This window comes from Dendropsophus ebraccatus, chromosome 5 (assembly GCF_027789765.1).
Source record: "Dendropsophus ebraccatus isolate aDenEbr1 chromosome 5, aDenEbr1.pat, whole genome shotgun sequence".
NCBI lineage: Eukaryota > Metazoa > Chordata > Amphibia > Anura > Hylidae > Dendropsophus > Dendropsophus ebraccatus.
Window position 1 is genome coordinate 105,598,380 of NC_091458.1, and position 22,700 is coordinate 105,621,079.

At 44.1% G+C, this 22,700-nt stretch overlaps 1 protein-coding gene across 1 annotated transcript; it reads left to right on the forward strand.

The window, feature by feature from the left end:
* The first annotated feature begins 1,969 nt into the window (after window positions 1-1,969).
* Window positions 1,970-18,507, forward strand: XK (X-linked Kx blood group antigen, Kell and VPS13A binding protein). The gene is made up of 3 exons (XM_069972406.1): window positions 1,970-2,431; window positions 15,486-15,748; window positions 17,450-18,507. Exons 1-3 carry the CDS (start codon window positions 2,187-2,189, stop codon window positions 18,271-18,273), a joined length of 1,332 nt encoding a protein of 443 aa, XP_069828507.1. The 5' UTR covers window positions 1,970-2,186; the 3' UTR covers window positions 18,274-18,507.
* The last annotated feature ends 4,193 nt before the right edge of the window (window positions 18,508-22,700 follow it).

Below are 22,700 nucleotides of genomic sequence, written 5' to 3' on the forward strand. Positions count from 1 at the left end.
CAGTTCTGGAGATCTCACCTTAAGGCTATGTTCACACTACGTAAAACTACGGCCGTAGTTCTCGCCGCAGAACTACGGCCGTAGTTTTCAGGGGTGGAACATAGCCTTATTTTCAATGGGATCCCGGCCGGAGCGTACACACATCGTATACGCTCCGTCCGGGATCCCATACGGGGCCGCAAATAACTGACATGTCACTGAATTCCGGCCGCAGAAAGACCTGTCAGTTCACACAGTGAAGCAAGCGGCTACGGCCGCTTGCTTCACTGTGTGCTATGGGAAGCTCTGATGCGGGCGCGCGCTGAGCTCTGCGGCCGGAAAGATCATCCGGCCGGTACTTAAGTACCGGCCGAAATGATCCAGCCAGAGACCGGCCGTTCCATGACCGGTCTCTTACGTAGTGTGAACATAGCCTAAACGTGTAGGGAACATCAAGTTGAGTTTTTTTGTAAATATCTTTTTCTTAGTGAATTTGCCTTCTTTTCTTGATATACCCACTCTTTTCTTCCCCTTGTTCACAGCTCCATACCTCCATACATTGACATTATAGCTATCCTGATTGGAAATGAACTAATTTACAGTAATAACAAAGCAAAGCACTTTATTAGCTCAGCAATTGGTTTAACAGCCTGCTGCCGTTGAAGCCTGTGCTGCTCCGCTCCGGGTGTCTGGTAAAGCTGGATCCAGTCCTGGCAAACGGGAAGAAGTTTATCAGAAATGGATTCAGCTTTTCCAGCAGGCTGATAAGCTGACTGCCGAGCTAACAAAGTGCTTCGCTATTACTGTAAAGCCACTAATCTCTCATTCTAAGAATCCATAGGCTTTTTTCACACAGAGTAAAATAAAAGTAAAATATGGCCACCATTTTAAGGCAAAAATACAACCTCATTTTTAATAATGCACGCCATTGAAATAAATGGGAAATTGGTCTGTAATGCAGTATAGCAGTAATGCAGTATAGAATAACATCCGTAATCCATTACAACTGTCCAAAAATGACTTGCTTTTGCAAAATACGCCCTTTTTTTATTTGTTCACACATTGTTTTATTTGAACAATGTCCAACAATAAAATAAGTATATGGCACATGCTTACATAACAATAAATTAAAACACAGTGAACGTATTAATAGAAACATGCCCGAAATAATTACAATACTAAAATAGAAGATGAAGTAAGGAGGAGGAGTGGTTCCATCAGCTACATGCAGACTTCCTCCAGGTCATGCATAAATAAAGGTTATTCTTTGCATCCTGGCAACTCCTATAAGATTCTCATACTCCTATATCTTATACTATATATATTAACTCTTTGTGGCTTTTAGTATCTCTGTTTGCTGTCATTCAATAAGAAACTTTAGTGCTCACTTCTAGTGGATAAAATCTGTCCACAACCTGTGATGGACATACAGATACCTGTCTGGTTAGAGGACAAAGCTACATTCATGTTGTTGCTTCTGGCAATCCTGGCCTATTTATAAAAATACAGCCATTATTATTTTTACTGTTAAAACAATGGAGACCAGTATGGCGCCCCGATAGACCCTATTATATTGGTGTATGATGGATTGTCACAGCAGAAGCTAACGCACATATGTGATCCGAGCCCGATTCCAGAGTCGTACGCCTGTGCGTCCATCACATGACCAGGACAGATTGTTATCCGCTATACGTGAACAATGAAGGTTCTGAGTGGCGGCATCATCTTGAAAATTGGGATGAATTGACACATAAAGTATTTTATATAATTTCATTATACAATTAGTAAGATTTATTTGCTGAAATTGCAATGTGTGTTGTAATGATGCACATGACCTGACTACACAATGCAGGGAGATCTCTCATAGCTACAATCTGATGCTCCCTGCCTGCATTGCTGGGGATGAGGATTTGTTAGAGAGTGACAGGAGAAGCTAGGTTATATGATATAGCATAGGTTATATGATATAGCATAGGTTATGTGATATAGCATAGGTTATATGATAGGAATAGTATGGAATCCATCCATCTATCCCTGATACAGACACTTGATGTTCCATAGGACTGGAGCATCCAGCTGAGAGCTGTACCAGCAGCATCACTGCAGTGTGTGAGGGGCCAGAGCCAAATGCTGCTGCTGCTGCTGGGGGAGGGCAGGGCCGGGTGTGTCAGGCTCCGGGGCTCTCCACAGCTCAGCTCTCCGGCAGGATGAAATTCCCGGGCTCGGTGCTGGTGTCAGTGTCCCTGTTTGTGGCAGAAACCGTGACCGGCTTGTACATCAGCAGCACATACAGCTCGGCCGGAGACAGGACCTGGCACTGCCTCACCCTGCTCTTCTGCCTCCTGCCCTGTGTCCTGGTGCAGCTCAGCCTCATCTTCATCCACAGGGACCTGAGCAAGGACAGACCGCTGCTGCTGCTGCTGCACCTCCTGCAGCTGGGACCCCTGGTCAGGTGAGGAGGGCTGAGGGTGTGGGGAAGGGGCTCATGGCCTGCAGCACATCAGACTACACACAGCCATGCTGAAACACTGTGACATATGCAGTGCTGTGCTATACAGTGTGTACCTGCCATGCTGGAACACTGTAACATATGCAGTGCTGTGCTATACAGTGTGTACCTGCCATGCTGGAACACTGGAACATATGCAGTGCTGTGCTATACAGTGTGTACCTGTCATAGCAACATTGTAACATATGCAGTGCTGTGCTATACAGTGTGTACCTGTCATAGCAACATTGTATCATATGCAGTGCTATGCTATACAGTGTGTACCTGTCATAGCAACATTGTATCATATGCAGTGCTATGCTATACAATGTGTACCTGTCATAGCAACATTGTATCATATGCAGTGCTGTTCTATACAGTGTGTACCTGTCATAGCAACATTGTAACATATGCAGTGTGTAGGGATCTTCCCGGGGGATGGTGTGTTAGGACACAGTTCAGGCAGCAAACTTGGACTTAAAAACAGCTTTGGTGTTTATTTGTAGCATAAACAGTCCAGCAAAATAAATACAGCAACACCGTGCAGTGATAATAAAACAAAACAAAAAGTCCTGCCCGACTGGGCGCTTACTAATACAACAGGTTACCTCTGTCACTTCACTTGGCAGGTAATATTGCAGGGTGTGCATAAGCCCCAGCTCCCAGCGAACACACCATGCAGGCTGTTCACTCCTGTCTGAGAGACTCCCCTGCACACTGAGCTCACCTTTTGCCTTCTCAGGCTGATTGGGATCAGAGCTCACCTGATCCCAAAACCCACACTGGATCGAGGGGGAGGGAATGGCAGATCCCACTACCAACCTATCCACCATTCCAGTAAATCCAGGCCCGGTAAAAATAAATAATAACTCAGCAGCATAGCACTGCTGAGCAACAGATCCCTCCTGGACTTACCATCTCACACTACGCATCAGCCTAGGTGAGATGTACACCCCCTCGAACACATCTCCAGTGACATGTCCACATATCCCCCCCCTCTTCTTCAGACCGGAGGGCTGAGCGTTTTGTCCCCACAGGCAGTGTACCCTTGATAGGGCGTCAGCATTCGCCTGTAATTTCCCTGGCCTGTGTTCCACAGTGAAATTGAAGTTTTGTAGGGACAGAAACCATCTAGTCACCCTTGCGTTTTTTTCTTTGTTAAGCTTCATCCATGTTAGGGGGGCATGGTCTGTCACTAACTTGAATTTCCTGCCTAGTAAGTAGTACCTCAGGGATTCTAGGGCCCACTTCACTGCCAGACACTCTCGCTCCACAATGGCGTAGTTTTTCTCGGCCGGGGATAGCTTTCTGCTCAAGTACATCACCGGGTGCTCCTCGCCATTCACGACCTGTGAGAGGACGGCACCTAACCCTGTATTAGAGGCGTCTGTCTGTACTAGAAACTCTCGCCTAAAGTCAGGGGTAACTAGCACAGGCTGTTGGCACAGGGCAGACTTAAGGCTTTGAAAAGCCTTCTCGGCCTCTGGAGTCCATGTCACCATTGCGGACTTCGCACCCTTTGTCAGGTCAGTTAGTGGGGCTGCAACTGACGCAAAATTTGGCACAAACCTTCGGTAATAGCCGGTAATACCCAGGAAAGCCCTGACCTGTTTCTTTGTGAGGGGTTGAGGCCAATTCTGTATTGCCTCAATTTTATTTAGTTGTGGTTTCACTAACCCCCTCCCAATAATGTAGCCCAGGTATTTGGCCTCCTCTAAGGCTAGTGCACACTTCTCTGCATTGATGGTTAACCCCGCATCACTTATGGCATCTAACACCGCCTGGACCTTACAGAGGTGACTTTCCCAATCCGGGCTAAAAATGACCACATCATCGAGGTAGGCAGCGGAGTAATCACGATGTGGTCGCAGAATCAAGTCCATCAACCTCTGAAAAGTGGCAGGGGCTCCATGTAACCCGAATGGCATCACTACATATTGGAAGAGCCCATCAGGGGTGGAGAACGCAGTCTTCTCTCTAGCCTCAGGAGTGAGGGGGATCTGCCAGTAGCCCTTAGTGAGATCAAGGGTAGTTATGTACCTGGCATTACCCATCCTTTCTATCAACTCATCTACCCTGGGCATGGGGTAGGCATCGAACTTGGAGATCTCATTTAACTTTCTAAAGTCATTACAGAACCTCCAAGTTCCATTGGGCTTTGGGATTAACACAATCGGGCTGGACCACTCGCTCTGGGACACCTCAATGACTCCTAGGTCAAGCATACGTTTTACCTCGGTTGATACCGCCTCCCTCCGTGCTTTTGGTATCCTATAGGGCTTAAGGTTTACTCTGCTTCTAGGCTCAGTTTCAATATGATGACTAATGAGATGCGTACGCCCTGGGAGGTCAGAAAACTTGTCTTTATTTCTCTGCAGGAACTCCTTAGCTTCCTGCTTCTGGGACACTGATAGGGTGTCACCAATCCTGACCGGAGGGATTGGTGGTGACAGATGACCAACAGGATTTGTCGCCACCAAGGATTCCCTGTCTTTCCAGGGCTTGATCAAGTTTATGTGATAAACTTGAAAAGGCTTCCTTCTACCTGGTTGGTGTACCTTGTAGTTGACCTCACTGATCTTCTCTACAATTTCATAGGGACCCTGCCACTTTGCTAAGAATTTGCTTTCTACCGTGGGAACAAGTATGAGTACCCGGTCACCAGGGCTAAATGTCCTGATTCTTGCAGAACGATTGTAAATTCTGCTTTGGCCCTCTTGCGCCCTCTGGAGGTGTTCCCTTACTAGCGGCATTACAGTGGCTATACGGTCCTGCATTTGTGCTACATGCTCTATAACACTCTTGTATGGGGTGGACTCACTTTCCCATGTCTCTTTCGCTATATCCAACAAACCCCTAGGGTGACGACCATAGACTAATTCGAAGGGAGAGAACCCTGTGGACGCTTGGGGTACTTCCCTAATAGAAAACATCAGGTAAGGTAGTAAGTGATCCCAATCACGACCATCCTTTTCCACCACCTTTTTTAACATATGTTTCAGGGTTTTATTAAACCTCTCCACTAACCCGTCTGTCTGTGGGTGATATACAGAGGTACGTAGGTGTGAGATTTTAAACAGTTTGCATAGCTCTTTCATTACCTTTGACACAAATGGGGTACCTTGGTCGGTCAAGATTTCCTTGGGGATCCCCACCCTGGAAAACATATAAAACAATTCCCGTGCAATTGTTTTAGAGGCAGTGTTTCTTAGGGGTACAGCCTCAGGATAGCGGGTCGCGTAGTCCAACACAACTAGAATGTACTGGTGTCCCCTAGCCGACTTTACAATGGGACCCACCAAGTCCATTGCGATCCGGTCAAAAGGTACCTCTATGATGGGGAGTGGGACCAAAGGACTGCGAAAATGCGACACTGGAGCGCTAAGCTGACATGTGGGGCACGACTCACAGTATTTTTTTATGTCAGCATAAATCGCAGGCCAATAAAACCTCTGGAGGACTCTCTCCTGCGTTTTATCTGTCCCCAAGTGGCCCCCAAGGACATGATTATGGGCCATGTCGAGTACCTGACGCCGGTACGACTTAGGCACCAGAAGCTGTTCCACCACCTCATCATTAATCCTAGTGACTCTATATAAGAGATCATTAGTCATAGAAAAATGTGGAAATTTTTTCTCAGCTTCTGGCTCCTGAGGTACCCCATTCATAACAGTGACCTGCTCTCTAGCATTTTTGAGAGTGGGGTCCTGTAATTGTGCAGTACCAAAATTATCCCTAGACACCTCTAAGTCTGGAACATTCTGCTCAGTAGGAGGAGCCTCTTCCTCACCAGCCAGGACCTGCAAAGGAAAAGCATCATATTCCTCCTGTACATTTTTATCATTTACCGTGGGTAATGCAATAGACTTAGGGGTCTCCTCACTCCTTTCAGGGGATTGTTGTTTTCCCCATAGAGCCCAGAACAAAGGAAAATCACGCCCCAATATCACATTATGCATAAGGTTTTTAACCACACCCACTTCATATTGTACCGTGCCTAGTTCAGTCCCGACATTAGCCAGCACTATAGGGTAAACCTTTGTATCGCCATGTATGCACACCACACTCATATGTCTTTTTGGCACAAAGTCCCCAGCCACCAGGCTGGCATGCACCAGGGTGACAAGGCTTCCTGAGTCCAGCAATGCCTTAACAGGAAAGTCATTTACAGTAATGTTGCAGACTTGTGGTTCAGTCTCTAGTCCAGTGACTGCAACAAAAGACGGCTCCGCAAATAGCGACTGACGCCGGCTAGCGTCACACTCCATGGGCTCAGTGGTAAGAGGGCAATGGGCAGACATATGTCCCGTCTCATGGCATCTCCAGCACTGGATAGGGCCTGGTCTCCTTGGCAGGGAGTCCTTTTTAGGGCCACTTAGCCACCGGGGACCACCACCAGTCTTTTGCCCCTGAGACACCTCCTGAGCGCTCTTCCCTCTATCAGCACCCCTCCACACTCCCCCAATAGATGGAAGTCTCTTACCAGCTGAAGGCACAGGTCTGGCACTCCGGGGAGGTGACGGAGCTGCAGGAACATCACGGAGGTAGTCCTCAGTCGCCTGGAACCTCTCCACAAGGTTGACAAGTTCGTCGGCACTCTTAGGGTCGCCTTGTCCCACCAAGCGTTGAAGATCAGCAGGAAGTGCACGGAGGTAGCGATCCATTACGACCCTCTCTAGGATCTGGGCAGGAGTAGAGGTGTCTGGCTCCAACCACTTTCTTGCCAAATGAATCAGGTCGTACATCTGGGACCTTGCTGACTTGTCCAGACTGTAGCTCCAGTTGCGGACCCTCCGGGCACGGACAGCAGCAGTAACTCCTAGTCGGGCGAGTATCTCTGCTCTTAGCCGAGCATAGTCCTTGACCTCTTGCTCACTGAGGTCATAATAGGCCTTTTGAGGTTCGCCTGTTAAATAGGGAGCAATGACCTCTGCCCACTCAGTGGAGGGTAGCTTCTCTCGCTCAGCCACCCGCTCAAAGACAGTTAAGTAGGCCTCAACATCGTCATCAGCAGTCATCTTTTGCAGCGCACGCTGCACGGCTCTTCTCACAGACAAAGTCTCTGGCGCGGCTGCTGCCACCAGCTGGGGATTAGCACCTGCAGACGCCTCTTGCTTCGCTATCAGGTGCTCAATAAGTCTCTGTTGTTGAGCCATCGCTTGCTGATGTGCAGCCATTGTCTGTTCATGGCGCAGGTTAGCGTCTGTCAGAGCCTGTTGTTGCTGCCGATTAGCCTGTTCATGGCGCAGGTTAGCGGCCTCCTGATCCTGTTTAGCGGCTGCCTGAGCCTGTTGTTGTGCGGCCAATGCCTGTTGTTGTTGCAAACTCACTTGCATTAACTGCTTCATCATCTCCTCCATGTTGCTTGTCTGTTTTTGGAGTGAAGCAGCAGCCTTCACCCAGGACATAAGCAGCTGTAGCCAAGTCGATGCACACCGTTGCCCCTAGCAACCGTTTTGCCCGCTCCGCAGCACCAATTGTAGGGATCTTCCCGGGGGATGGTGTGTTAGGACACAGTTCAGGCAGCAAACTTGGACTTAAAAACAGCTTTGGTGTTTATTTGTAGCATAAACAGTCCAGCAAAATAAATACAGCAACACCGTGCAGTGATAATAAAACAAAACAAAAAGTCCTGCCCGACTGGGCGCTTACTAATACAACAGGTTACCTCTCTGTCACTTCACTTGGCAGGTAATATTGCAGGGTGTGCATAAGCCCCAGCTCCCAGCGAACACACCATGCAGGCTGTTCACTCCTGTCTGAGAGACTCCCCTGCACACTGAGCTCACCTTTTGCCTTCTCAGGCTGATTGGGATCAGAGCTCACCTGATCCCAAAACCCACACTGGATCGAGGGGGAGGGAATGGCAGATCCCACTACCAACCTATCCACCATTCCAGTAAATCCAGGCCCGGTAAAAATAAATAATAACTCAGCAGCATAGCACTGCTGAGCAACAGATCCCTCCTGGACTTACCATCTCACACTACGCATCAGCCTAGGTGAGATGTACACCCCCTCGAACACATCTCCAGTGACATGTCCACAAGTGCTATGCTATACAGTGTGTACCTGTCATAGCAACATTGTAACATATGCAGTGCTGTGCTATACAGTGTGTACCTGTCATAGCAACATTGTATCATATGCAGTGCTGTTCTATACAGTGTGTACCTGCCATAGCAACATTGTATCATATGCAGTGCTGTGCTATACAGTGTGTACCTGCCATGCTGAAACACTGTGACATATGCAGTGCTGTGCTATACAGTGTGTACCTGCCATAGCAACATTGTATCATATGCAGTGCTGTGCTATACAGTGTGTACCTGCCATACCAACATTGTATCATATGCAGTGCTGTGCTATACAGTGTGTACCTGTCATACCAACACTAACATATGCAGTGCTGTGCTATACAGTGTGTACCTGTCATAGCAACATTGTATCATATGCAGTGCTGTGCTATACAGTGTGTACCTGTCATAGCAACATTGTATCATATGCAGTGCTGTTCTATACAGTGTGTACCTGTCATACCAACACTGTAACATATGCAGTGCTGTGCTATACAGTGTGTACCTGTCATACTAACATTGTATCATATGCAGTGCTGTTCTATACAGTGTGTACCTGTCATAGCAACATTGTAACATATGCAGTGCTTTTCTATACAGTGTGTACCTGTCATAGCAACATTGTATCATATGCAGTGCTGTGCTATACAGTGTGTACCTGTCATAGCAACATTGTAACATATGCAGTGCTGTGCTATTCAGTGTGTACCTGTCATAGCAACATTGTATCATATGCAGTGCTGTGCTATACAGTGTGTACCTGTCATACCAACACTGTAACATATGCAGTGCTGTGCTATTCAGTGTGTACCTGTCATAGCAACATTGTATCATATGCAGTGCTGTGCTATACAGTGTGTACCTGTCATACCAACACTGTAACATATGCAGTGCTGTGCTATACAGTGTGTACCTGTCATACCAACACTGTAACATATGCAGTGCTGTGCTATACAGTGTGTACCTGTCATAGCAACATTGTAACATATGCAGTGCTGTGCTATACAGTGTGTACCTGTCATAGCAACATTGTATCATATGCAGTGCTGTTCTATACAGTGTGTACCTGCCATAGCAACATTGTATCATATGCAGTGCTGTGCTATACAGTGTGTACCTGCCATAGCAACATTGTATCATATGCAGTGCTGTGCTATACAGTGTGTACCTGCCATGCTGAAACACTGTGACATATGCAGTGCTGTGCTATACAGTGTGTACCTGCCATAGCAACATTGTATCATATGCAGTGCTGTGCTATACAGTGTGTACCTGTCATACCAACACTGTAACATATGCAGTGCTGTGCTATTCAGTGTGTACCTGTCATAGCAACATTGTATCATATGCAGTGCTGTGCTATACAGTGTGTACCTGTCATACCAACACTGTAACATATGCAGTGCTGTGCTATACAGTGTGTACCTGTCATACCAACACTGTAACATATGCAGTGGTGTGCCACACGCTGGTATCTGTCATAGCTCTAGAACACTATAACATATGCAGTGGTGTGCCACGCCCTGGTATCTGTCATAGCTCTAGAACACTATAACATATGCAGTGGTGTGCCACGCCCTGGTATCTGTCATAGCTCTAGAACACTATAACATATGCAGTGGTGTGCCACACCCTGGTATCTGTCATAGCTCTAGAACACTATAACATATGCAGTGGTGTGCCACGCCCTGGTATCTGTCATAGCTCTAGAACACTATAACATATGCAGTGGTGTGCCACGCTCTGGTATTTGTCATAGCTGTAGAACACTATAACTTATGCAGTGGTGTGCCATGCCCTGGTATCTGTCATAGGTCCAAAACATTGTAACATATGCCTTGCTGTACTATGCCCTGTGTACCTAACACTGTAACATATGTGTGAGACTGCTCATGAGGAATAGGTGGAATATCATTTAGCAGCCTGGCCTCCCCTTAGTGCAATGACTGGTGTTTGAACATTTTTCTAGTTCAGGTCAACTAACTGAACTTTGGGTGTGGCTTAATAGAAAAGTCCATTGAATTTAATAGTAAAAACAGAGAGAGAACAGTGACAAAAGAGAAACTGTGTGTGAACAAATAATAAAAAACATCCTCTGTTTGCAAAAGACGTCCGAAAATAATGATTGTGTTCATTATTTTGATGTCCATGGTAAAAACTAGGGATGGTCCGAACCGAGTTTGGTTCAGGGTTCGTACGATCCCGAACCCTCGGTAATGATTCCCGCTGTCTGCCCGCTCCGTGGAGCGGGCGGATCCAGCGGGAGGACCGACTGGAAAACTGGGATACAGCCATAGCCATATGCTGTATCCCAGTTTTCCAGGCGTTCCTCGCGGTGTATCCGCCCGCTCCACAGAGCGGGCAGACAGCGGGAATCTGCTGCCGAGCGTTCGGGTTCATACGAGCCCGAACCTCGGCAGGTTCGGACCATCCCTAGTAAAAACGTCCGTTATTCAATGCATTGTGTGCATTGGACGTCCGTCTTCCCATTGACTTCAGTGCATTGCCATTGCAATCAGTTAAATCAGGGCAATAACGGACGTTTTTTAAATATCAAAATCGGTCGTCTTTTCTCTATTTTTGACGTAGTGTGAACATAGCCATATGCCTTTTGAAGATCTGTCATCTTAAGCTTGTTTAACTCTTCACAGTAAGGCAATGTTCACACAACATAAATTTTCAATTAATCACGGCCGTTGATGTAAATTGCAACACTGGTTGTGATTAATAAAAAATTTACATTGCACTGAAGTTATTGTAATCCCGCCCGGAGTGTATACACATAGTATACACTCTGGCCGGGATTCCAAGTGGCCGCAGCAAAAACTGACAGGTCAGTTTTGTGCTGCAGATATTCATTGAACAGCGGCTGCACAACACTGACAGCTCACACAATGCAGAGTGCGGCTCCGGCCGCACTTTACATTGTGTGCTATGGTGAATTGGGATGCAGGCACACACGGATGCGCCTGCATCCCAATTCTAAAGTAATTAAGTTTATCTGGTTGGTACTGCAGTACCGGTCGGGATGAGCTTCACTGACACCAGCCGTTCTGTGACACGACTGTATGGTGTCATACAGAGTGTGAACCCGGCCTAAGAGTAAGTGACAGGAGAAATCTAGAGGTCGCTGACTGACACAGTGTGGAGTTAGTGTAGGGACTTATGTGGGCCAGGGGACCTGCACGTGGTACATGAGGCAATATGGTTTGATCTAATTATATACCAACATCCTGGCGTTGGTTTTTAAATGTAGCCAAGAGACATTAGTGTCAGCCATAGGTGTGATGTGCAACAGCTCCTTTCTCTCTCCATGTCCTACTTACCATGAAGTCTATTATGAAAATTCCCTTTTATCAGAAATCCCCCATTAGATTACTAAACATACATTTTAGACGAAGCTAGAAGCTTGTCCAATTGTGAAATAAACAAACACTTATTTAAAACATATTCTCTCTGTTTCTACTTTTCTGTTATCACCTTCTCACCTGGTTTTACCTTCCTCCTAACCTCAATGGGATGCACTGAGCATTTCCTTAGCGGCCATTACTGTTGCTAAGCAATAAGCATATAGCCTGTGACTTTTCATTACCCCGCATTTACTCTTAGAAAGCTCTAAAGGAAAGCATGAGCTTTGAAATACAAAATTTTAAAAGGATAAAACCTAAAGAGATTGCACTGGGGAAATGTAGGTTAGCTGAAATAATGGAAGTCATGCACACAATTGTTTTAAAGATCGTTTGGGTACCATATCTGTTGTGTGTAGTATGTACATGGTCAGGGCCAGACTGGGACTGAAAATCAGCCCTGGCATTTCCGAGCACACAGGCCCACTCGCCGCGCGGTGACAAATTATGAGACGATGTTGTGAGCGCAGCACGGCTACATGTTGTATCATCACGGCCATGACTGGAATTACAGATAATAACACAGTAAATGGGGTCAGAAGCTTCTGTCTCTGTACTATGTTGCGGTGCTGCAGTTACAGGTTGTTACCACTACACAGTGTACAGAGACAGACTGCTTCCAGCCCCGGTCACTGTGTTGAGTTTAACACCACGACCACATACTGACTAATACCACCTCATACTGACTAATACAACCGCATACTGACTAATACCACCACATACTGACTAATACAACCGCATACTGACTAATACCATTACATATACTAATACCATCACATATACTGACTAATACCTCCGCATACTTACTAATACCACCGCATACTGACTAATACAACTGCATACTGACTAATACCATCACATATACTGACTAATACCACCACATACTGACCAATGTCACTGCATACTGACTAATACCACCGCATACTGACAAATGTCACCACATACTAATACCACCACATATTGACTAATACCACCGCATGCTGACTAATACCACCGAATGCTGACTAATACCACCACATGCTGACTAATGTTCCCACTGCTACTGAATATAATCCACTTTAAAAAGACCAATATCACCTCATACAGTTATATAGAGGTAGACCCAGTTCCACACAGGTTCTGTACACCATATACATTACAGTGCAGTTACATCAGGTGACTCACAGGAGACGTGTTCTCTAAACAGAGTTCTTCCCTTTTCATTTTCTTCTCCATCTGCCCTGGGCCATTATGAGAACTTCTCCGAGCCACGAATCTACAGAATCTGCCAGACAGACATATTAGGCTCCTCACTCTGGTACCATCCTCATCTCTCTACAAACTGCACATCTGTATTGGCCCCTTTACACCCTCACCTGGGTAGGCTGACTCTATGTGACCCCATTATAGTATATGCCCCCCTCTATGTAGCCACCTTATAGATGCTCCCCCTCTGTGTATCCCCTATAGTATCTGCCCCCCTCTATGTAGCCACCATATAGATGGCCACTTGTTCAGCCTTCCATATAGATGGCTCCATGTGCATCTACTTGAGAGTCCCTCCTCTGTGTAATCCCCTTATAGTAGATGACACCTTCTGTGCATCCCCTATAGTATATGGCCCTCCTCTCTTTAGCCCCTCCTTATAGATGGCCCCTCTGTGTAGCCCACTATAGTATATGCCCCCCTCTATGCATGCCCTATTATCTACTTCCCCCCATGTAGTCCCCCTGTGTTATCCCCCTTATAGATGTCCTCCCTGTGTTGTCCCCCTTATAGATGGCCACCTATGTTGTCCCACCATGTTGTCCCCTTATAGATGCCCCCCATGTTGTCCCCTTATGCATACCCCCCCATAGAAGGCTCCCTGTGTTGTCCCACTTATTAATGCCCCCCCTTATGCTGCCCTCCCTTATAGGCCCCTATCCCCCTATGTTGTCCCCTTATAGATTTCCCCCTTGCCCCCTCTCCCCCATGTTGTCCCCTTACAGACCCCCTCTCCCCCTATGTTGCCCCCCCTTATAGATGGCCCCCTCTCCCCCATGTTGTCCCCTCATAGGCCCCCTCTCCCCCTATGTTGCCCCCCTTATAGATGGCCCCCTCTCCCCCTATGTTGTCCCCCTTACAGATGGCCCCCTCTCCCCCTATGTTGTCCCCCCTTATAGATGGCCCCCTCTTCCCCCCTTATAGATGACCCCCTCTCTCCCCCCCTTTATAGATGGCCCCCTCTCTTCCCCCCTTTATAAATGATCCCAATTTCCCGTCCTTTATAGATGCCTCCCCCCCGCCCCCAGCAAAGCAAATAGAAAAAAAAAAAAAAGAAACCAACTCACCTAACATCGCGCTCCTCCCTCTCCCGGTCTTGCCCCTGTATGATGCGCGGCTGCTGGGGTTGTGGCGTCCTATCACGGGCAGCGTGCGCATCATTGAGCTCCCTGGGACTTCTGGCACAGGAGCGTCTCTAATGTGCGCTCCTGTACCGGAAGTTACAGGCACACAGGGAGCTCTATGATGCGCGCGTTGCCGGGGGATAGGACGCCACAACCCCCGTAGCCGCGCCTCATACAGGGGCCAGACGGAGCGCTGTGGGCCGGTCACGTCTTCCTCCTGGCCCGGTGACTTCTTTTCCCTACGGTAGGGGAAAGGAGTCGCCGGGTCAGGAGTAGCACGCAACCGGCCCCCAGAGGCCATCGGCCCTTCTGGCATGTCCCAGAAGTGCCCTATGGCCAGTCCAGCCCTGGACATGGTGTTAAAGGGGTTATCCAGCGCTATACAAAAACGGCCACTTTCTTTCAGAGACAGCACCGCTCTTGTCTCCCGTTTGGGTGGGGTTTTATAACTCATTTCCATTGAAGTGAATAGAGCTTAATTGCAAACCACACCTGAACTGGAGACAAGAGTCATACTGTCTCTGGAAGAAAGTGGCCATGTTTTTGTAGCACTGAATAACCCCTTTAACGTTACAGTATCCTATGGGGGTATATATATCATATTATTCTCAGATAGTGGAATTTGCATGCAAAGCCAGCCTTAGGGTATGTGCACACTATTGAATCCCAGCAGATAACCCATTGGGGATACCGCAGCCCCCCCTCACTTGCGGACGCTGGCAGATGCATGCATCTCTGCTGGTCCCATAGGCTTTATTATATGGTTTGCCAGATTCCGCCGTCCGCCCAAAGACGGGGCGAGTTGCAAAATCTGTGGCGGGTGATCCGCCGGGATTCCGTAGTGTGGACATACCCTAAGGTCTGGGCTACATTATGACTTTTTGTAGTGCTGCATTGCATACAACTCGATGTGTTGATTTAGACTTCATCCATAACAATAAAAGTGGTGCCATTTTAAAGTTTTAAAGAGCTTGGAACTTGTACAGAGCTGTAATATGCGCAAGTGCCAGAGACCTAAGGGAGTTAGCTTGGTAACAGACAGCATGATGACTTCTTTAGTACGTTTTACTACTTGAGAGTTGAATTGCTATGCAGTTTTTGCATGAATGCTAAATAGGAAATAATTCTCATTCAAATAAATGCTGTTTTCCCGCTTATTGTTCAGGTGTGTTGAGGTTTTCTATACCTACATTAAAGCTGGTAAAGTAGAAGAACCATATGTCAGTATCACTAGAAAGAAACAGTTGCCCAAAGGAGGCTATACAGATGAAGTGGAAAAAGAAGTGGGTCAAGCTGAAAGAAAACTCTTTACACACCGATCTGCTTTCAGCCGGGCCTCCGTTATTCAAGCTTTCCTTGGATCAGCACCTCAACTGACCCTTCAATTATACATATCTGTATTAAAGCAGAATGTTTCAATATCACTATGTAAGTAAAACACAAGTGAGACCGTCCATTTCAGTGTCAATGTTTGTGATAGGATTCAGCACACAATGTGGAACAGACTGTCCTCAGTGTCCATATAACATAGAGAATTTGGAGTTTACTGTTTGTTACCTGATTCTTTAGTAAAGTGTCACTGTCATTTTGCAAAACTTTTGACATGTCATAGAGACATGTCAAAAGTTTTGATTGGTCCGGGTCTGAACACTAAACGATTCTTGTCTTTACAAGGTGGAATAGAAGCTCACCGAGGGATGAGGTTACATGCTGTTCTTACAAGCCTATAGAGAGGGGAGGGTGAGAAGGGAGATAGGAGGAGGGATTAGAAATCTATTAGTCACTTGTGGTATAGGATGGGACACTTCTCACTGATTTCTTTCCAAACCCCTATGTGCCTTCAGTTACTTGAATAGTTGTTATGGACTTGAACAATATGAAATTACAATACAGCAGATTCAAAGTTGCTAAACTGTTTGCTTCTTTTTATTTTAGGATTCTTGCTCTCCTAAATATGTCACTGATAAGGAGGCTTGGACAGCCAGAGAGGGAAGAGTGTAGGGAAGCTACACTCTGTGTCCTGTATTAGGGCTGTCATAACATGTCAGTATCATATCAAAAGGCGATGAAGACATGTACTACAGTGCAATGGCAGATGCACTAATCACTTTATATATTCACGCAAAGTCAACAGTGACTATGTGTGGGCCATTTCCTTCTTGTATATGTTCATTTTGCTGGGCTCAGAAGTGTAGCATGCCAATGAACATTAGCAAAAGCATAAGAGACTCTTCTCTGGTGCAATTAGAATCTGTTCAATTAGGCAGACACGGGGCAGATAAATTATGCATGGACATCTCTCCCTTCCTTAGATGATGAAGATGACATAAAATGGGTACCAAATACATGTGGACATAACCAGAGTAGCACTGGAAACATGATATAAGCAAAGTAACATTTATAAAATCCTAGAGACAATTACTGATATATATATATATATATATATATATATATATATACACATAGGTTGCCGCATGTTTCTTTGTAGGTGGATTGTATTATTTGGTATTAATTGAGTTTAACCCTTTCTGTTACCCCAATATCAGTACTTATATGCGCTAGCTTTTTATATTACTTGGGGGTTCTTTGTTAAACTATTATATATAGGTGGTTAAATAATATATTTGCAAAATATAGTAATACTGTCACCCTTTTGCTCTATGTGCAGTTCTTCACATCATCCTCAAGTTTAGGTGCTGCACATTCAAATAAATATTTTCAAAACATGTCTGTAAAATTATAGGAGACATATAGGACAGGGGGGCGCAAATGCCACTGTGCACTGATGAAATAAAGGGCTTTTAGAGCAGAAAGAAGACAGACAAGTTTTTTACAGCTATTACTGAATGTGCAGCATCTACGCTTATGGATAGTGCAGAGAACCGCACAAAGAATACAATTTAACTTGACAAGCCATACAAGTTTGACTATATTAATTGAGATGAGAATACGTTTACATGTAGCAAATTTGTTGCAGAAATTTCTCTGAATATTTCTGAATATTTTAGATAAATAGCAAAGTTTCACAATCTCTGCAACCAATCTGCCACATGTGAATTCACCCATAACATTAACACAGTCTGTTAAAACTTTTAATTTTGATGTTGATAAGAATTTTTATAATTTCAGGCATCTTCATGTGCATTTCCCTGCTGTCTATCGTGTATGGGGCATTGCGATGCAACATCTTGGCCATTAAGATCAAGTATGACGACTATGATATAAGTATTAGACCAGCTGCCTATGTGTGCATATTCCTGTGGAGAAGCCTTGAGATTGCCACAAGAGTCATTGTACTGGTCCTTTTCAGCTCAGTGCTTCAGATATGGACCCTGCCAGTTGTATTATCAAACTTTCTTTTGTTCTTCTTTTATCCATGGATTCTATTTTGGCAGAGCAAGTCTCCTTTTCCCGAAAACATAGAAAAAGCATTGTCGAGGGTTGGTACTACTATTGTACTCTGCCTCCTCACCTTTCTTTATGCTGGCATCAACATATTTTGTTGGTCTGCTGTTCAGCTCAAGCTAAATGATCCAGATTTAATCAACAAATCTCAAAACTGGTACTGCATGGCTGTGTACTACATGGTAAGATTTATAGAAAATGCTGCCCTCTTGTTGCTGTGGTATATATACAGAACAGATGTTTACATGTATGTATGTGCCCCGTTCCTCGTATTGCAGCTGATGATTGCTTATTGTATAGCTGTGCTGTTCATGCTTGTATTCTACCAGTTTTGCCATCCTTGCAAGAAACTCTTCTCTTCAAGCATCTCACAAGGACTCTTATCCTGCTTCAAATTCTTGTGCTACCTCTGCATACCATCCAAATCTCCTTACAAAGGGGATAAATTTGGGGCCAAATTATCAAATAGTTCTGACATAAGTGAACACATGAGGGCTGTGGGTTCTCAGAATGGCAATACACACCTCGATGTGTCTGGCAGCGCATAAACATGGACCTTACTGCCACATAAAGGACTGTTGTATTTGATCTGCCAGCTTCCAAGCATGTAATGTACTTTATGCAAATAAACTCAAAAGGCATCACTTGGCTTCACAGGGGGTATAATGTAACTTGACAGAAATACGCAAAACTAATAATAATGAAATAAGTATGTGCAAATGATTTTTTAAGGACCTCCTTTGTTTTGTGATCAAATTTGAATTGTTAATAAATTCTGTATGTGGGGCTAATATATCAGCCACAGTAAGAAACTCAGCAATTTTTGACCAAGGATTAAGTTATTATTAAATGTGGCAAATAAGTGGTTAAATGACCATGATCAGAGTTATTGATAAACCTGGCCATAGCAGTTGAATGTCTACTGTATGGGACGCCATTTACTCCTAATGGCATGAGAAAAGCTCCTGCTCCTGTGCTATCCACTGAACTTAAAGGAGAAATTTTTATTAAAGTATTGTATTGTCCCCCAAAAGTTATACAAATTACCAATATACATATATTACGGGAAATCGCATAAAGTGCTTTTTTCCCTGCACTTACCACTGCATCAAGGCTTCACTTCCTGGATAAAATGGTGATGTCACGACCCGACTTCCAGAGCTGTGCTGGCTGTGGCTGCTGGAGAGGATGATGGCAGGGGGATGCTCAGTGTCCCTCCAGTGCCCTGTGTCCCTCAGTGTCCCCTTGCCATCATCCTCTCCAGCAGCCACAGCCCGCACAGCTCTGGGAGTCGGGTTGTGACATCACCATGTTATTCAGGAAGTGAAGCCTTCATGCAGTAGTAAGTGCAGGGAAAAAGCACTTTATGTGCATTTCCCATAATAAGTGTATATTGGTGATTTGTATAAAATTTGGGGGACAATACAATACGTTAATAAAAATTTTCGCTGGACTTCTCCTTTAGGCAATTATGTGACCTGTGACAGAATATTATTGCTATATGAGTACATGGGGTCATTATTACAGTATAAGGCTGGGTTCACACACTGTATACTTCAGGCAGTATTTGGTCCTCAAGTCAGGTCCTCATAGCAACCAAAACCAGGAGTGGATTGAAAACACAGAAAGGCTCTGTTCACACAATGTTGAAATTGAGTGGATGGCCGTCATATAACGGTAAATAACTGCCATTATTTCAATATAACAGCCGTTGTTTTAAAATAACAGCAAAAATTTGCCATTAGATGGCGGCCATCCACTCAATTACAACATTATGTGAACATAGCCTTTCTGTGTTTTCAATCCACTCCTGGTTTTGGTTGCTATACAGCCTCACAAATACAGCCTCAAATATACATAGTGTGAACCCAGCCCAAGGGGGCACAGGGACAATATTATAATATGGAGGCACAGGGGGCATTTTTACTTTATGGGGACACTTGGAGCACTGTTAGTATATTGGGGCACTGGGAGATATCAATGCTATATTGATATTTCTTATTTCTGTGTTGGAATACTATAGGTGATCACAGGGAGCATTACTGCTATATGGGGCACTAGAAGCAGTATAATTTGAAGGCACAGTGGATAGCATTTTAATATAGGGGCACAGGGGACACTGTTATCTTATTGGGGCATTGGGGGACATATTTGCTATATGAGGCACTATTACTATAGGTGGTCACAGGGGGGAATTATTACTATAAGGGGGGATAGGGTGCATTACTATTGTATGGGAGCACAGGGGGCATTACTTATGAGTGGTGGTACTGTTAGAACATTATTAATAACTGGGGACATACTTGGGGCATTATAAGTGAGAAAATGGTACATTGTATGGGACACTAATGAGGGCACCATGGTCTGCAGAGACGAGTCGCAGTTGGAAGAAGTTGGCATGACTGTCTGAGAAAAGCCATGGAAAAGAAAAGGGAAGAAATCTACTTCGAGTCACTGGATGTAATTGCCATCACTTATATGGGCTAAGGAGCTCTTACATAATATCTTACATACATCTCTCATCTCTCTCTCTCATCTCTCTCTCAATCTCTCTCTCTCTCTCTCTCTCTCTCTCTCTCTCTATATATATATATAAATTTTTTTTTTTTGGGGTTTATAGGTTTATAGAAATGTCATTTTACTGACATTTTCATTGATGTGTAATCTTAATATGTATTCAGGTAACATTTTTAGATTTACTGTCATTTTAGGAACTAATAATAATAATGCTAATATGTAAAACAACTGTAAAACGTGATAATAGTACATGCAATAAAAGGTAACAACACAGACTTAAAATCGCTAAGTAACAAATTTATAAAGTCATCTGGAAGAACAAACAAAATATTATATTGGTTTCTTATCAATTTTAATTTTGTGTTGTTTTCTTTTATTGAATGTACTATTATCACGTTTTACGGTGGTTTTATGGATATACATGATAGGGGCCAGGGCCGTATTAACAGTTGCTGCTGTCCTAGGCACTAAACCTGAAGACGCCCCATCTTCTACATGTAAAACGATTGTCTGAATCGCGCTTTTCATGGTTTTTAACTGCTTAAAACATAAATTTCCACATAGAATCAATGATTAGAGTGGTCTGCATATTGTCTGAAGGACAAGATATACCAGACCTGAACAACACCGCCACACCAGACCTGATCATACTTACCCCCCACCCTCAAAAAGTCACCAGATTTACTGGCAAGTCTGACCGGGAGGTGGGAGACTAAAACATTAAAACAAAAAAAAAGTTGTTTTTTCCCCCCTGCTCCCTGGTGCTGCCCCCATGAAAGGTGCTGCCCTAGGCACCGGACCACGGGTGCCTAGTGGTAAATACAGCCCTGACAGGGGCATTATGTTGTGTCGCTCTTCAGCCAAGCACTCTCTGGCACCTTTATAACCCTCTTCAGTACCTCTTATGACAAGTTTCTGTTAACTTGATAAAGGGGTATGAACCCCGAAACACATAATCCATGATTAGTCAAAAGGGGATATGAGAAGTTAAACAGGAAACATTTTTTTTTATAAAGTTCAGCTACAAATGTATAAGATTCCTTGTGGGGTTTCCATTTATGTAAAAAGCAAAGGAAAAAAAACATTAAAAAAAACCCCATCACAATGTTAATCAGTTTCTGTAATGTTGAGAGTAAATTAAAACTATTAGTTTTGTGATAGGACCCAGAAAACACATTGCAATCTATCAGTTGACAATCCTATGCGGACTGGCTATGTCTGCAAATCCAATGCCTTAACATGTTCAATAAGTAAGTGTGAAAACAAAATGAAAATACAGCTTTTATCATTAAAGCAATGTCATATCTGTGTGTCCTGCGGGACATTAATCATATATCCAATAAACTATTAGTATAATATTGTGTCACATTGTTTACGAGGAACAGGAAAGAACAAATGATGCATGTAAAAATAATATTGTGTGTGACAAAGGGAGTCTATTAGGGTTATGACTTTATAACCTTTTAGAAGATTTTAATTATCCTGATGTTGTATTTGATGAACTTTTGCCTACATTTAGTTTTCTGATGTTCTTTTGTTATTTTTTATTAACGCCCATTGTAATTTTACATACTATACATTCACATACTATACTATAGTGTCACAAAAAGTTATAGTACTAGTAAAGCATAAAAAAACCTATAGATATTAAATATTTTGGTCTTAAACATTCCAAAATCATAATGTGAAATTGTGAAAAAAGCTTCTGCACCTGTATATATAGTGTATTAGGGTGAAGTATAAAAAAGAAGTTGATAATTGTACAAGGCCTTTATTTGCAAATGAAGACAACACACAATAAATGGAATAAAATTTGTGAATTACTGTTTATAAAAAAAAATGTATAGCATGGTACCGTGTAAGCCAGAAAAATCCATATCGTGGTAAATACTTGAAATCAAAGTATTTTAGGAATGATGCCTTTATTGGCCTACAAAAAATTGTTAAAGCTGTGAGCTTTCGGGATTCACAAGATCCCTTTGTCAGACAAGTTCACAAATGAATGACTTACAGAAACAGCACAACATTTTGGGGATGTTACAAGCAAGAAGGGAGAGACATCTGTGAATGGGGGGGGGGGGGGATATACATCACATAGATAAGCCAGGGCAATAAAAGAGACTTGCTGTAAATTAAAGCTTATTTGGAAGTCCAAGATTCTTGGTCAGTTCAGTCTTATCTGTGGAGTGTGTCCATGTAGTGGGTCATAAATCCAGGTTTAATCCATGTGTTAATGACTGGTATCACTCCTAAAATACTTTGATTTCAAGTATTTACCACAATATGAATTACTGTTTATAATTTTGTTTTTACAATAATTAATATTTTTTTCCCCTCTGTATGGAAAAAATTATACGCTTCACATAGTTCAAAAAGATACCTGAAGTCACCTCTCCATCCAGGAATTTATTGTTTTTTTGGGAACAGGAAATCCATTGCGTGATGTAGAAGCAGGTCG